The sequence below is a fragment of the Vulpes lagopus genome, chromosome 10 (genome assembly GCF_018345385.1).
Source record: "Vulpes lagopus strain Blue_001 chromosome 10, ASM1834538v1, whole genome shotgun sequence".
NCBI classification, from domain to species: domain Eukaryota; kingdom Metazoa; phylum Chordata; class Mammalia; order Carnivora; family Canidae; genus Vulpes; species Vulpes lagopus.
The window spans coordinates 60,431,443-60,448,323 of record NC_054833.1 but is presented as its reverse complement, the minus strand read 5'-3'; the positions used below and the strand labels follow the sequence as shown (position 1 = coordinate 60,448,323).

Sequence of the window (16,881 nt, the reverse complement as noted above, 5' to 3'; positions counted from 1 at the left end):
ACCCATCTGGCAGGAGCAATTTTACTTTGTGGTCGTTCTTAGGAACAATGTTGAAGTTTGGGAAAATTCTAGAAGAAAATAAAAAATGTCTTTTCCCCTAGGTTGTGTCACTTCCCTGAGTCTCCCACATTTGAAAATTTTTATCCCCTGTATCCAGTCTACTCAAAAACTTGGGGAATTTCCCTGTGATTCACTGTGGGGATTGTCTCCTGCTGTCCCCTCTTGCCATTTCCCTCCTTCCAGACCCCCGTCACCTTCCGCCTGAATTACACCAGCCTCCTGGCCCACCTCCCCAACTGTGGCCTCTCCTCAGCATAATCCTGGCCGCATATTGGGGCCAGATTTTGCCTCTCAAGAATTTATGTCAAAGAATCTATTTCTGATTGAAATTTGAGCCCCTGTGCATCTTTATATCCACAGAAAGCAACTGCCAAAAAAAGTTTGGAGAAAGGAATTACCCTTTTCATACCGTGGTAGCATTTTCTCATCTTTTTAGGCAAGTCTAATTGTAAAGCTTCACAGACTCAATTCACTTCACTGGCACCCTGGAAGCATCTTCTCCAGTCCTGTCTGCAACCCACCACATGGTCCATGAATACACAAACACTGATACTCCTTTTAGATAAAACGCAAACATTTTATATAGTCACTTTGACATCTTTTTGAGATGCTAACAACACCTAAGAAAGCTACCTCTTGGGAATTCACTGCTTTTTCAATTCTGGGTTTGGTTGATAAGAAGGCCTGTCCCTGTGAGCTTCCAACAAACTTCAACCACATTTATCAGCAGAAAAACACGAGTCGCCTGTGCCACCTGCCCCCCGTAGTACCATAATGTAATGTACATCATTTTCTTTGGGGGATGAAAATGAAATATTTGTATACCTTTTGAAGCAACTATGAAACTTTGTAGTAAAATCTTTATAAGACAGATAATTCAGGGGCACCTGGGTGGCTCAGCGGTTGAGAATCTGCCTTTGGCTCAGGTCATGATCCCAGGGTTCTGGGATCGAGTTCCACATTAGGCTCTCCACAGGGAGCCTGCTTCTCCCTCTGCCTGTGTCTCTGCCTCTCTTTCTCTGGGTCTCTCATGAATAAATAAATAAAATCTTTAAGAAAAAAGAGATATCCAACCAATTTATAAATGTGGCCTTCATTTCAGAAGTTCTGTTTGTTACATAAGTTCCATCCTGAAAGAATATGGACAAAATTAACTGATATATTTTTTTTAAAAACCATCTCAAGTCTATTGTAGCCTCTGGAGCATAGTGTTTAGCATTTTGCTTCCGTAACTTCCTTCTTCCTTTTTAGAGGAGAAGGACATTCTCTTGGTGTCATTCCAAAAGCAGGATTGAGCTCTAAGGTTTTAGTGAAAGAATTCTCTTTCAGGTGATACCCTCTCCATCTGTTTGAACAATATCAGTCTTTGCTGCTAGAGTCTCAGAGGCACATAACAATTGATTAAGTTTTGTTTGCCCCCCCCCCCCTTTTTTTTTTTTTTTTGCTACTCGGGATATAAACATGACTGTCATGTGGCCTCTTTCCTCACAGAGCTCATAATTTAGGAAGGGAGATGGATAAGTAAATAACTCACTACAGTCCTGCCTGATAAATGCCACGTTAGAGGTTTCGAACAAAGTGCCATGGGAGCACCAGCGAGTGATTGATTCAGGGGAGGGGGGGGTGGGGATGGGGATCAGGAAGGACCAAACAGAAGTGACATTTGAGTTGAGCCTTAGGGGATGAATAGAATTTTGCCAGATGGACAAAAGGGTGGGGGTGGGGACCCTCCAGACTCATACAAAAACATGAGAGTGTGGAAGTTTGTGCCTTTGTCTGAGAAGCCCTGAGCGGTTTGTAGGACTGAAGGAAGAGTAGGGTCTGGAAGGGGGTGTTGGGAGATCCCTGGGGCCATGTCTTCAAGCTTAAACGTCTCATCTGTGGCATCCAGGCTGCCGCAGAAGTTTTAAAACAGGGAAATGTCACAGTGAGAGCTCTGTTCCAGAAAGAGCTCTGGCAACAGGGCTCACGATGATTTGGATGCGGGCGACTGTAAGCGAGGGGACCAGCCACAAGGCTGTGGCATAGGAATGGCTGAGATGTGGGAGACAGGGGCAGAAGTCAAAATCTGCAGTGGAATCCCCAGCTGGAAGGTCCCAAACAAGAAGACATGCATGGAAAGGGAGCCTGCAGGAAAATATCACAGGTGGAGGTGAATCTGAAAGTCTTGAGCACAGTGCTTTTCAATCAGGATGAGGGGTGAGAGGACCTGCCTCCCCTGGATTTTGTTATGTGGGATTTCAGATTCTTGCCCTGCTAGGAAGGGGAGCATGCCCTTCTCCCACCCCCCAGCTAAGAACCCACCACCATGACGACCCAAGAGAACGTGTCCTGTTCCATGTGGACTGGGACAGACATGCGTGAGCACCTGCTAGCTCCTGTTCTTCCAACCCTGCAGCCACGGCAACAGAGAGCATTGCCCAGAGAGTGATCACACTGTGAGAAGGGCAAATCTGAAGAGAATTGCTGGGGAACACGCATATTTAAGGGACACATGGAAGAAGAGGGCCCTTCAAATCACAGAGAAGTGTCTGCCTGTGGGAGAGAGCAGCATGGAGGAAGCCACGGGAGGAGCGGCTAGGTCATGGAGAAGGGCCATGGGCAGTGGTGACAATCGAGACCTACAAAGGGACGGAGGGGCAGCAGGGGACATTTGGGCAGTCAGGAGGTTACAAGTGAGAAGGAAGAGTTTTGTAGAGCGGAGGTTGGGCCAGTAGGCAGAGTTCATTCCTTAGGGTGACTTAGCTGTGAATGGGAGGGCATCTGGGATGGGGAGCAGCTAGTGTGAAGCTAAAATGACAAGGTTCTGCAGGAGTGAGGGCGAAGGGGAGGAGGGGATGCAGGTGTGTCAGGGCTGCCTGCCCAGGAATCAATGCTGCTAGGCCTCGCTTTCCAAATTGCACCCTCTTTACCCTTGTCCCGAGCACGTGTGTGGCTCCCGCCTCCCACCCCAGAGACATCATCTGGATGTCTGTCCTTTCTGGGAATGCCCTCCATCCCTGCCTCCCCGTAGCACTGACCCTTACCCGCTCTGCAAGGCTATGTCTAGTGTCCCTGTTGTCACGAAGCCTGCCCTGTGATGGTAGAGAGCGCCTTGGGTGAAGAGTGCAAAGAGGTAGGTCATGCCTCTAGCTCTGCCACTAAGTGTGTGACCTCCAAGAAAGTCACCATGATCTCTCTAGGTTGGTTTTCTTGTTAGTCATATCTGCTGTGGCTGACACACAGGCCTGTGTATGTCACAAATAAGATTGTGGCCGTAAAATGCCTCTGGAATCACACAGAACACAGCCTGAGTGTGCTGACACCATTTCCTGACTCCTGGAGCCTACAAAGAAGATGCTGTGGGTCAAGAAACAAACCCAGGCGAGAAGAAAACTTTTTGACTCCTTAGACTTAAGATTTTATTTATTTATTTATTTATTTATTTATTTATTTATTTATTTATTTATTTGATTTCATTTATTTATTCATGAGAGAGAGAGGCAGAGACACAGGCAGAGGGAGAAGCAGGCTCCATGCAGGGAGCCTGACGTGGGACTCGATTCCGGGTCTCCAGGATCATGCCCTGGGCTGAAGGCAGCACTAAACCACTGAGCCACCCGGGCTCCCCCAGACTTAAGATTTTAAACACAGGACTGGCCTCTTTACTTGAGTGTGCGAACATGCCAAACAGAAGCACAATTTCATGCTTCAGTGAATGATTTCATTCATTTAGGTATGGTTTTTGCCAAATAAGTTAATACCCTCAACTTTTTTTTTTTTCTTCAGTGCCCATTATGCCAGGCACTGAGGTTATCGTGAGAAACAAGATAGTCCCTACCCTGGGGAGCTTCTAGTCTAGGGTGGAGGCAAAAAATAAACAAGTGCATCCTATCCAATAGCTAGTTGTTGAAATGCTACAGAGAAAAATGCAAAATAAGGAGGTGGGCTGAGCATTATGAGTAAGGGTATTACTTTATTTTACTTTATTTTTGTAAAGATGTTATTTATTCATGAGAGACACAGAGAGAGAAAGGCAGAGACACAGGCAGAGGGAGAAGCAGGCTCCCTGTGGAGAGCCTGATGCAGGACTGGATTCTGGAACTTTGGCCCTAAGCTGAAGGCAAATACTTAACCGCTGAGCCACCCAGGCTCCCTTAGTTTCTCTTTTCAATTTGGTCATAAACTCCTTGAAAGCAAGAATCATGTCTTAAAGTCTTTCATATTTTCCTTCTTACCTGAGAGAGTGCTGGGTAGTAATAAGCATCATTCCAAATACTAAGTTGAACATAAAATCTAATTAAGAGAAAATCAAGTCTTTCGCATGCAGCGATGCTTGTGATCTTACCTGCCCTTGTTGATAAAGATATATCCCTTGCTGAGTGTCCCACTAGAGTTGGGGCATCAACAAGTATGAACACCAAAAGGAAAGACAGAGTTTAGCCCTGAACTTCTAAACTTTGAAACTTTCCAAACTCCCAATACTTTGGAACCAGATAGCCAAGGGAAGAGGCATTAGAGAAGAATTTTTACTTTGGCCTACTTTGGCCAACCACACTGTGGTTTATGATTACTTTTTTTTTTTTTTAAGACTTTATTTATTTATTTGAGAGAGAGTGTGCGAGCAGGTGGCAGGGGCAGAGGGAGAGGGAGAAGCAGACTCCCCGTGGAGCAGGGAGGCTGATGTGGGGCCCGATCCCAGGACCCTGAGACCCTCAGGTCATACCTGAGCTGAAGGCAGACGTTTAGCCAACTGAACCACCCAGGTGTCCCCCATACTGTTGCTTTTCTATCAATCTGTGTGAAAAGCAAGACCAAAACAGTCCTTTCAGTGCTTAGGGCCTTCGGAGGTCTGTCTGCAGCCCTGGGAAATCTTTCCTGTATGTCTGCCGTCTTATGAGTGTTTGATGTTAATATTAGATTGTGCATTAAATATATATGTGTATATATATAATTAAAGGCTGTAGTTCTACTTTGTTGTTTTTGAGATTGTGCAGTTTTATCACATCTGTTTTGTTTTCTCCTTTAGTAATTTGTAAAGACGCGCTCTCGGTGTGGCAAGAGCCACCAGTGGGACATTCCCTCTTTAACTTTGGAGGAGCAACGTCTACTGTCAGCACAGGTGCAGGTGTACTAATTTGAATGGGAGGGTGCTCTTGGCCATTGATAGATGCACTGTGAGGTTACCTTATGTCCCTCTGACCCATTGTACTGGTCTTTAGCACTTGCTTTTTTCAGGGGTCCATACGCAGCTTCCCAGAGGAGTCCTATTTTGAGCCAGAGCTGGTGCTTGCAGGGTGCTGTAAGAGTCAGGGAGCGTGCTTTTTCTAAACTCGCTTCTCCTTTCTCTGTTGCATTCATCCCCACATCTTGAGTTAGGTGAGACTGAATGATTATTCTAGGGAATAAATCCAGGATCTTGACATCGTAGATACTTGGGGCTGACCAAGCAGGGTAAGGTTTTAAAGAAATATGTCTGCCTACTTGATGAGGTGGAACCACATTGTGCTTCTGTTTGGCATGTTCATGTGCTCGAGCAGAGGCCAGCTCTGTGTTTAAAATCTTGGGTCTAAGTAGTCAAAAGTTTTCTTCTCACCTGGGTTTGTTTCTCAATCCACAGCATCTTCTTCTGTAGGTTCCAGAGTGCTTGACTAAAAATGAAGTTGATACAGCCTTTTGGGGTATACTTTTATATTAAAACATTATACTTTAGTGTGCCCTGTGTATGCAGAGCATTAAGCAATAGAACAATACTAGTGAACATTTGTTGAGTGACTCTTCTCTTCCAAGAACTGCACTGAACGCTTTCTACTTGTTTCACACCTGGTCTCCCTCCCACCTGCCACCATCGGAATGGAAGCAGCACCCATCACAAAAATTTGTACCCTGTAGGGGCAGAGATTCTGTTCTGTTTTTCCTGTATTCTATTTTTTTCTCATTCCCATGAATGAGAACAATACCTACTACATACTAAGTACTGAATAAATGTTCTTTGGGTAAATAGATTTATTTTATTTACCCCCCAGCAACCCTCTGAGGTAGAAATTGCTGTCTGGATTTGGTAGGTGGTAGGGCCAGGATTTGAACCTGTGTTGACAGCTTCTTGTTCTGTGTTGGGGAGCAGCATATAATCCAGTCAAGGGTGACTTTTGGTTCCTGCCATCTATCTATTAGACGAGACGCTTACCTACGTAAAAGGTTCAACAATGGAGTAGCAGTTATTTCCAGGTAATTTGAGAAATCTGCAAAGTACTAGAAGAGTCACAAGTGATGGAGAAATGAATGAATGCATACCCATCGTCTGGAGCTGTGCTTGCAGATAGCATGTGCAACCACTACATGTTAACCACTGTTGTGTCTGCCACTATGGTTATGTCACCAATCACTTTTTATGAATCCAACCAGGCTCCCAAATGACTGACCGTACATTGTGGGTTGAAAAGTGGGTTTCATGAACACGATGGTCCTTGGGGCTTGGACAGAATGTGGGCTGGTGGAGACAGGGAAGGAGATACTTGAGATGAAAATCCTATAAACCAAGGCTGAAAACATGTGTTCCATGTTCCTGGGACAGCAAGGACACCAATGTGTCTGGTGCAGAAGGGGTGTGTGGGATACTAGGGCGAGTAAAGATTAAGACAAATAATTCAGAATCTGTTTACTATGTTGCGAGCACTACATTGCCTTTGTAAGATTGAATTTGAAACCCTGTGTGTGTTTTTTTCTGTGAACAACTTAACACCCTTTAATAAAAAATTCTGTGGTCATTTTTAAGTGCCATAACCTGTGGTTGCAACATTGTATCTTAAGAAATAATATTTGTGCCTTTGGTGTCACGTAGCCTGTGAGACGGGGCTTTGTTCTAATAAAAAGGCCACTTCCATTTGGCCTTGTGTTTTTGAAATTTAAGATCCTCATTCATGATTATTGACTCAGATGTATCTTGGAAGATTAGTAAAGGTATTATGTGCTGCTATAGCCTCTTTAACAGGCTATAAATCTCTGGGGAGACCAGGCCTGTGCCTTATTCATCCTCATACCTCGTCCAGCATGAACACAGTTGCTGGCCTAAACTAAGGATGCAATAAATTGTGGTTGAATTGAATTTTCAAAGCATGTGAGGCTGGCCACCTCTGCACTTGTGGGAATAATTTGCAGCAGAGCTATATTTTTTGAGTTATGTAATGCATTGAATCTTATTCCTAGGTCCAGCCTGATGACTGGAGGGGCTAAGCGAGGAGTCCCCAACCCTTGGCTCTTTGAGGAGCCAGAGGAGACCAGAGGTTTGGGTTTTGATGAAATCCGGCAACAGCAGCAGAAGATTATCCAAGGTACTGAATACCCAGGAGCATGGGCCCAGAAACCTTGTCAGAATTTTACTGCAGCCTTTGAATGTTCCTCACACCCATTGAAGATCACCAGGAAAGCTCTTGGTCCTTTAAAGCTCTTGGCGATTTTGTGCCTTAGGGTGTCTGAGGCATAGACAGATGGGGTCATCCATCCAGGTAGCCCATGGAAGTAGTGATTCTCCACTGGGAGGGAGAGCGCGTGCACAGTTCTGAGTCTGAGAAACCCAGGTGAATCCGAAGCATGTGCCCCCCTCGCTTTACTCCTTGATGGGACTCGTGCTCCAAAAGAACACAACACTCCTCCTTTTTCTTTTTCTTTTTTCTCTTTCTTTTCTTCTTCTTCTTCTTCTTCTTCTTCTTCTTCTTCTTCTTCTTCTTTTTTCTTTCTTTTCTTTCTTTTCTTTTCTTTCTTTCTTTCTTTCTTTCTTTCTTTCTTTCTTTCTTTCTTTCTTTCTTTCTTTCTTTCAGATTTTATTTATTAACTTGAGAGAGAGAGAGAGAGAGAGAGAGTGAGCATAAGCAGGGAGAGCAGGAGAGGGAGAAGCAGATTCCCCACTGAGCAGAGAGCCCAATGTGGGACTCAATCCCAGGACCCTAGGATCATGACCTGAGCTGAAAGTAAACACTTCACCTACTGAGGCACCCAGCCCCCCTCCCCCCAATCTTTTTCTTATACAAAATAAGCCCATTTGGCCTTTATCTTCAAGTTCATCTTGTCCAGTGGCTTTTAAGCGTAATTGTTTGTTTTGTGTTTTTCTGGGTTTTTGTTTGTTTGTTTGTTTGTTTGTTTGTTTTTTAATTTTGGAAGTAACGCAGGATTGTTCTGGGAAGTTCAAACAATACAGGGAGGTATAACATGGAAAAACATCTCCTTATTGGTTCTCCAATCTCAAACTATAACCAGTTCAACATTTATTTCTTCACGCTTTTTTTCTATATGCATACACACATATATTTAGTAGAAGCACACACATATTCTTACATAAATGAGATCATGATACAGGTGCCACAGCTTTTACTTTTTTTTCTTGAATGTATGTCACAGACATTTTTCATGTTCCTGTTTTTGTGCATGATTTTTGTGTATTACAGATATGTTTTAAAACAGTTTTACAAAAAAAAAACTGTTTTACTGAGATATACTTGACATGTCATAAATAGTATGTATTTAAAGTATATAATTCAATAAGTTTTGACATATGTATGACATTGTGCATGTCTGGTACATTTTTTTTATCAGATTTATCCCTAAATATTTCATGCTTTTTGTTATGTTATTAATGGTATTTTAAAATTTCTATGATTGTTGCCAGTGTAGAAAAGTAGAACTAATTTATGTGTATTGATCTTGGATCATGCAACCTTGCTAAACTCATTAATTTGTTAAAAGCTTTTTCGTAAAGTCTGTAGGACTTTATTTTTTCTTTTTTTGGAGCAGTTTTAGATACAGAACAAAATTTAGTTGAAGGTTCTTTTGCATGTGAATGTCCAGTTGTTACAGCACCATTTGTTAAAAGGATGGTCTTTGCTCCATTTTATTACCTTTGCTGCTTTGTCAAAGACCATTACTATGTTTATGTGGGTCCATTTCTGGGCACTCTGTTCTGTTCCCTTTGTTCCTTTGCTTGTACCACAGTGTCTTAATTACTACAGCTTCAGAGTAAATCTTGAAGTCAATTTTTCTACTTTTGTTCCTTCTCCTTCAATACTGTGTAAGCTATTTTGAGTCTTTTGCCTTTCCAATAACATTTTAGAATCAGTTTGTTTATAGCCACAAAATAACCTGCTGGGATCTTGATGGAAATTGCATTAGATCTATAAAGTGGGAAGAAAACTGGTGTCTTGGCAGTATTGAGTCTTTCTACATACATGGAATATCTTTCTTTTAGTTCTTTTTTGATTCCATTCATGAGTTTTGTGGGTTTTCTCATATAGATCTTGTACATATTTTGATAGACCTAAATACTTCATTTTGAGGGATGCTAACATAAATGGTATTGTGTTTTTAGTTTCAAATTCCACCTATGATTGCTGGTTTATTGTAAAGTGAATGACTTTTATATATTAATCTTGTATCCTGCAACCTTGCTATAGTCACCTACTAGTTTTGGGAGATTTTTGTTAGTTCTTTTTGATCTTCTACATTACATGATCATATCACCTGCAAACAAAGTTTTCTTTCTTTCTTCCCAATCCATATATATATATATATATATATATATATATATATATATATATATTTTGTCTTGTCTTATCGCATCTGATTGCATTAGCCAAAACTTCCAGTACAGTGTTGAAAAGGGGTGTTGAGAAATGACATCCTTGCCTTGTACCTGATCTTAGTGGGAAAGCTCCAAGTTTCACACCGTCAAGTGTGACGTTGGTTCTGGGGATTTTGTAGGTATTCTTTATCAAGTTGAGGGAATTCTCCTCTATTTCTAATTTACTGAGAGTTTTTATCATCCATGAATACTGGATTTTGTCAAGTACTTTTTCTGCACCTAGTGATATGATCATGTGATTTTTCTTTTTTAGCCTGTGGATATGATGGATTAATTAATTAATTTTTGAATGTTGAACCTGGCATGCATACCTAGGATAAATCTCACTGACTGTGGTGTATTATACATTGTTGGATTTGATTTGCTGATACTTTTTTTTTTTTTTTTTTGAGGATTTTTCTATCTATGTACGTGAGTGATACTGGTCTGTTTTTTTTCTTTTCTTGTAGTATCTTTGTCTAGCTTTGGTATTAGGACAGCAGTAGCCTCAAAAAATGAGTTAGGAGGTATCCTCTTTGCTTCTGTCCTCTGAAAGAGATTGTAGAGAATTGGTATAATTTCTTCCTTTGATGTTTGGTAGAATTCACTGATGAACCCATTTCAGCCTGATGTTTTCTGTTTTGGGAGGTTTTTGTTAAGTCAATTTCTTTAATAGATATAAACCTACTCAGACTGCTTATTTCTTGTGTGAATGTTGGCAGCTTGTGTCTTTCAAGGAGTTGAGCCAGTATTGTCTAGGTTATCAAATTGGGCATAAAGTTGTTCATAATATTACTTTATTGTCATTTCAATGTCCATTAGATCTGTAGTGATATACACTTTTTAAATTTCTGAGTAGTCATTTGTGTTCCCTCTCTCTTTTTTAGTTAGCTTGGTTAGAGGTTTATTAATTTTTTGGTTTCATTGATTTTGCTCTGCTGATTACCTATTTAAATTTCATTGATTTCTCTTATTATTTCTTTTGTTTACTTTGGATTGGATTTGCTCTTTTTCGAGTTTTCTGAGGTGTGGAAAAAGCTGTTGATCTTAGATCTCTCTTCTTATCTAACATAGACATTCAGAGCTATAAATTTCACACTATGCACTGCTTTTGCCATATGCCATAAATTTAGTTTTGTTTTCATTTTCATTTACCACAGAATATTCTTAAAGGTCCCTTGGAATTTCTTCTTGATCATGTGTTATTTAGAAGTATGTTGCTTAATCTCTACATATTTGGGGGTTTTCCAATTCCCTTTCTGTTACTGATTTCTAGTAGTTTGAGAATAGATATTTTATAATTTCTATTTTTAAAAATTTGTTAATGTATGTTTTGTGGCCCAGACTGTGGTTTGTCTTGGTGAATGTTCCATGTAAGCTTGAGAAGTATATGTATTCTGCTTCTGTTGGATGAAATAGTATATAGGTGTCCATTTTATCCAGTTGATTGATGGTGGTGGTGAGTTTAACTTAGTCCATACTGATTTTTCTGACTGCTGGATCTGTCCTTCTGATAGAGGGGTGTTAAATCTCAACTTTAATAGTGCATTTATCTATTTCTCCTTGCAGTTCTATCAGTTTTGCCCCATGTGGTTTGATACTCTGTTGTTTAGGCATGTACACATTATACTTGATCTTAGCCAAAACGCCAAGAAGCGATAGGCATGTACACATTAAAGATTGTTGTGTCTTCTGGGAATCGACCCCCTTTATCTTTATGTAATGATTCTCTTTGTCCCTAATAACTTTACTTGCTTTAAGGCCTGCTATGTCTGATATTAGTATAGCTGTGCTTGTTTTGTTTTTTAAAAAAGGCTTTTTAAAATTTATTTATTCATGAGAGACACAGAGAGAGACACAGGCAGAGGGAGAAGCAGGCTACGTGCAGGGAGCCCGATATGGGACTCCATCCCGGGTCTCCAGGATCAGGCCCTGGGCTGAAGGCGGTACTAAATTGCTGAGCCACCTGGGCTGCCCTGTTTTGTTTTTTTCTTGATGCATGTTAGTAGTTTGTTTTTCTCCATCCATTTACTTTTAATTTATATGTGCCTTTATATTTAAAGTGGGGTTTTTGTAGACAACATGTAGTTGACTCTGTTTTTTTGATCCACTCTGATAGTCTTTTTCTTTAAATCATTGTGGTTTTACTTCGTCATTTCAATCTGGATGACTTTTATTTCTTTTTCTTGCCTTATTGGGCTTGCTACAATCTCCAGTCTCCAGTACAACATTCACTAGAAATTGTGAGAGCAGACATCCTTGCTGTGTTTCTAACCTCAGGCAGGGGTACATTCATTTGGAAGCCAGGTGTGAATTTTTCTTAGTTTGGTACTAGATATTTCTGCATTTCTAGAAATATTCTTGAGATCTTGGGGGGGGATGCAATTATTTGGGTATTATTTTGTAAGGTGGACCAGAACAGTGTTTCTTTTAGTGGAGGAGTCAGCAAACCATGACCTGTGGGGCACATCTCATCCATCACCTGTTTTTATAATGGTCTGCAAGCTAAAAACAGTTTTTCCATTTTGAAGTGGCTGAAAAATAGAAGACAATTTTGTGACTTGTAAAAATTATATAAAATTCAAAGTAAAGTGTGTATAAATAAAGTTTTGTGGGAGTACAACTGTGCTCACTTATTTATATATTACCTATGGTTGCTTTCCTGCTACAGCAGCAGAGTCGAATAGCTGCACTGGAGACCATATGAATCACGGAGCCCCAAATATTTACTGTGTGGCCCCTTAGAGAAAACGTTTGCTGACTTCAGTACAGAGCTAATCTAGCCACTGCAGAGCTAAAAAGCATTCTTAGTACTCTGATGCCCTGTCAATCATGAGGTGCCCTGGTTGGTGGGAATAGGAACTATGTTTGACCCAGTTGGAACTCGGAGGATCATTCCCTCTTGCTGGTGGTTCTTTCCCTGGCTAGTTTCTTTATGCACGTGTCTTGGTGAATACCCAACTGAAGCTTCAAGGTGGGCCCCATGTAAACCTCCAGAGATTCTGTTTGGGCAGTTCACTCCTGCCTGTGCTATGCCCTGTGTACTCTCCCCTCCTTGATCTATTTGGATGCTTCTCAATGTAGGGAGATTGCCAGGCTCCCCCTGGGGTCCCTACCCCCATGCTGGGCAATATCTGGGGCAGTCCTCAAGCTCATCTCAGTGCTTTCCCATCACTTGGGGAGCACTGCTCTTCATTTCCTGATGTCCGGGTCTCTCTTGAAACTGTTGTTTTATATATTTTGCCTGTGGTTTTGTGTTTGTTTTTTGTTTTTTCCCAGTTGTTTCAGGCCAGAAATAAATCAGGTCCCTGTCAGTCCATCTTGGCCAGAAGTAGAAGTGTAATTCTGTCTTGAACTCCCTTTCCACAGTGAAATTATTTAGTAAATGGAACTGTGCCTCCCTTATAGCTTTAACTCCGTGTACTTCATCTATCATTGTGTTTGAAGCAGAATGAACCGTGTAGAGCAGTGTGGCTTTACACATAACACAGCCATTCATCTGTGGTGCTTTATCTTTCCGGATTCATGGTTCCTGAAAGGAGTGTCTTGCTAGCTAATAGTAATGAATTTTCTGGTATTGTTGCCTTTTTTTTTTTTTTGCCAAGAAAAGCTGCTTTCCGCTTGGAGAAGCAACCCTGTCGCTGAGAAGGTGTGAGAGGATGCCACCTGCAGGTTTTTGTGTTGAGCCTCCAAAGCAGAGCGCATCTTTACGGAGATGCCCACCCTTTGAAAGCCCCACTGGCCATTTGGGGTTTGTGGAGGGCTGGGGATGGGGCAGGCAGATGAAGGAGTGGGGACTGTTAGCTGTGTGCATTCAGGACATTCTGTCCTTCTATCCTTACCTTGGTGTTTTGAATTACTGTGTTCCTTCTCTGCTTTCCCAGCAAGCTGTTTTTCAAGGGTAAGCAGATACGTTTAAAAAAAAAAATTGACAATCTTTATGTTATTAGCCTTTTCTCTGCCTGAAGAATCTTGGGGAGATGCTGAGGTTGCCATGGTTTTCCTTCACTGCCAGGTCCTGCACTAGAAGAAACAAGGGACTGTGAAAGGCCATTGCTAACATCCTTTTGCCCATAGAATCTGTTTGCCTTTCTTTATTTCTGTTGACCCCTAGAAACACTTGGAAAGTCATCCTAAAATAACAGTTCGTCGGTAGAACTTAGACTCAAGGCAATGAATGCTTTCTTTTTCGTTACAACTGGTTAGCCAGCCTTGGCTTCTGTGCTGTCATTTGAGGCACAAGTGGACATTAGGCCGAAAATGGGTGAGCTGCTGATGTTAACTGGACCACCTCGAAAATCCCTGATATAAAACAAAGAAGAGTGACTTTTGGGGTTAGGACCTTGACTTGACTCTGAGTCAGAGGGCAGCCAGTGGAAAATACCATTCCACCTTCACTCGGGGGCTCTCTATTGATAGGGTTTCTTACTCCGTAGATATGCTTCCTGGATTCTAGCAGAAAGTTGTGCCCTCGTTCTGGACTTCTGTGTTCTTCGATCTGTCCGTGTCATCATGTGAACTAACAGTGGGGAAGTAGGCCAGCCAGACTGGCAAATCTGAGCAGCTAATCTTTGAACCCTTGCAACCATCACTTCACAGACAGCTATCCTGGAAGATGCCCTTTCTGGTCGCTGTCATCCACCCCAGGATTTTCTTCCTTGAAACTTAACACAAAAACAAAAATAAAAACGTCTACTCATAGGACTTGCTCTGGGAGTTTCCCCAATGTAGTAATTTGCTTCATCTAGCAAATCCAGCTGTCCTCATCTGTCTCTTCTTTCCTCTTATCCAGAGAGAGCTCTTCCTTGAATAGTCAAATGTGAGAATTCCCAGTACTTCTCTCTGGGCCCTAGACTAACACAACATCAACTACGTCTCCTATGATCTAAACTCAGAGGGCTAACTAGTATTGCCCATGAGCCGTTTCCTATGCCCAACAGAGACTGAGATGCTTTTTTGTGCAAGCCTAGCAGGCCCTCTGGTCCTTCCTTGATTTGGGCATATTTATTAAAGTGTGCTCTGTGCTGTCACTTGGGCTGAGAACTGCTGCAAAAACACAGGGAAAGAAGACACAGCTCTAGCTGTGGGGTCCCTTGTCATGTGTTGGGTTGGGGCCCTGAGTTTGCCGTTCCTAGGAATGTCCATCTGTTTTATTTACTTGTTGAAATGTAACTTTTTGCTGTGGGCAATTTCAAAACTATGTAAGTAGAGACAGTAAGATAATGATCCCATTTTGCTCATTAATTGTTTCAACAATTAATAATTCCTACTAATCAGCCTTGTTTCATCTCTGTGTCTAGCCACTTCCCCATCCCACCCACCCTCTGGATTTTTTTGAAGCAAATCCTAGACATCATATCATTTCCACGGTGGATATTTGGAAATACATCTGTAAAGTATGTTTATAAAAGATAAGGATTTTTTTTTTTTTAAATATAACCACAGGGATGCCTGCGTGGCTCAGTAGTTGAGCATTTGCCTTCGGCTCAGGTCATGATCCCGGGGTCCTGGGATCAAGTCCCACGTTGAGCTCCCCACAGGGAGCCTGCTTTTCCCTTTGCCTGTGTCTCTGTCTCTCTCTGAGTCTGTCATGAATAAATAAATAAAATCTAAAAAAATGAATAAAATAAAATATAACCACAATGCCATGATCACCCTTACTAAGTGAACAGTAATTCCTTAACAGAATCAAATATTCAAGGTTCAGATCTCCAGATTGCCCACGATGGCTTTTTTTATTTTTTATTTTTTATTTTTTTGGTCATTCAATTCAGGATCTGAATATGGTCTGTACATTGCAACTAATTGATATGTCCCTTAACTTTCTTTAATGGATAGGTACTTTTGCCAACTCTCTCTGTTTCCCTTTGCTGTTTCTCGGTTGAAGAAGCAGGGTCATTGGCCCTGTACTTTCCCACTATCTAGACTTGCTATTTGTAATCCCATATATTGTTTAACATATTCCTCTGCCCCACATATTTTCTGTAAATTGGTAGTTAGATTTTGCGGCTTGATCAGAATCAAGTTTATTATTTTTGGCAAGAATACATTGTGATGATTGTCCCTCTCTGATCTACAGCCACCAGATAGCCCTCCCACAATTACATGATGTTCTGTTAGAGGATGGCTTTTCGAAATGTCTAAAGATAGGAAGGATCCAAACACCTAATTATTCCAAAGGGAGTTTTCAAAAACAATGATTGTATTAGTTTTCTGTTGCTGCTGCAATAAATTTGCACAGACTTAGGGTCTCAGCCTACAAGTTTATTATCTTACAGTTCTGTAGGTCAGAAGTTCAACACAGATCTTCCTAGACCACGATCAAGGTGTTGGCAGGGCTGGCTCCTTTCTGGAGGCTCCAGGGAAGAATTCATTCCCTCACCTTTCCTGACTTCTCGAGGGCCCCCCACATCCCTTGGCTTATAGCCCCCTTCTTCAGGGTTCAGAGCCAGCAAGCTATGTCTCCCTGACCCTTTTTGGAGTCTCCCTCTGAACACAGCTGGGAAAGATACTCCGTTTTGAGGGACTCAACGATTACACTGAGCCCACCTGGATAATCCAGAACACTCTCCCGTCTTGAATTCCTTAGCCTTATTCACATCTGCAGAGTTATTTTGCCATGTAAGGTCCCTTGTTCTCAGGTTCCAGGGATTGGGATGGGACATTTTCAGGGGGCCATTTTTCTGGATAGCACGATGCTCATCCACTCTTAAAAATTAGCACCATTGCCATACTGACAGGCGATTGATAGAGTGTGGCTTGTTGCAAATGATTATGATATTGTAGTGACAGGGTTAGGTGGTGGAAGGCAGACTAGGAGTAATGAGCTAAGAATGTGACATTAGCATAATTTCACACAGCTCTGCATAACTGTGTGAGTCTTGATTATTTCTGTATCTGTAAGTAGCAGCATTTTATCTTGTTCATTGCCCCTCAGGTGACCGTCCTCCATCCTCTTAGAAATGCCACCGTGAGCCTGGAGAAGCTCAGGTCATCAGTATGATTATTAATTACATGCAAAGCATCTCCATTATCTGGGCCTTCTGTGTCTTTGGATTATGGAATGGAGACTTACTGTAGCACTTTCACATAGTGAGGAGGTGCCAAGGTCTTACAGAAATGATCCGAGTGGCACACAACTTTTGACTCTCTTTCTGTTTTGCATTAGCAAGATAACCTTTTGATATAGTTAGGTCAGATAGTGAGTTAAGGTTGAGAGAGAAGAGTGTAAT

At 41.7% G+C, this 16,881-nt stretch overlaps 1 protein-coding gene across 4 annotated transcripts in view; it reads left to right on the top strand.

The window, feature by feature from the left end:
- The window catches only part of STX8 (syntaxin 8), a 253,651-nt gene that overhangs the window by 37,213 nt on the left and 199,557 nt on the right, over positions 1 to 16,881 (top strand). For all 4 annotated transcript variants that reach the window (XM_041770064.1, XM_041770063.1, XM_041770061.1 and 1 more), the window contains exon 5: positions 7,246 to 7,370. In XM_041770064.1, the coding sequence (XP_041625998.1) occupies positions 7,246 to 7,370 (125 nt within the window). The remainder of the gene's footprint in view (positions 1 to 7,245; positions 7,371 to 16,881) is intronic.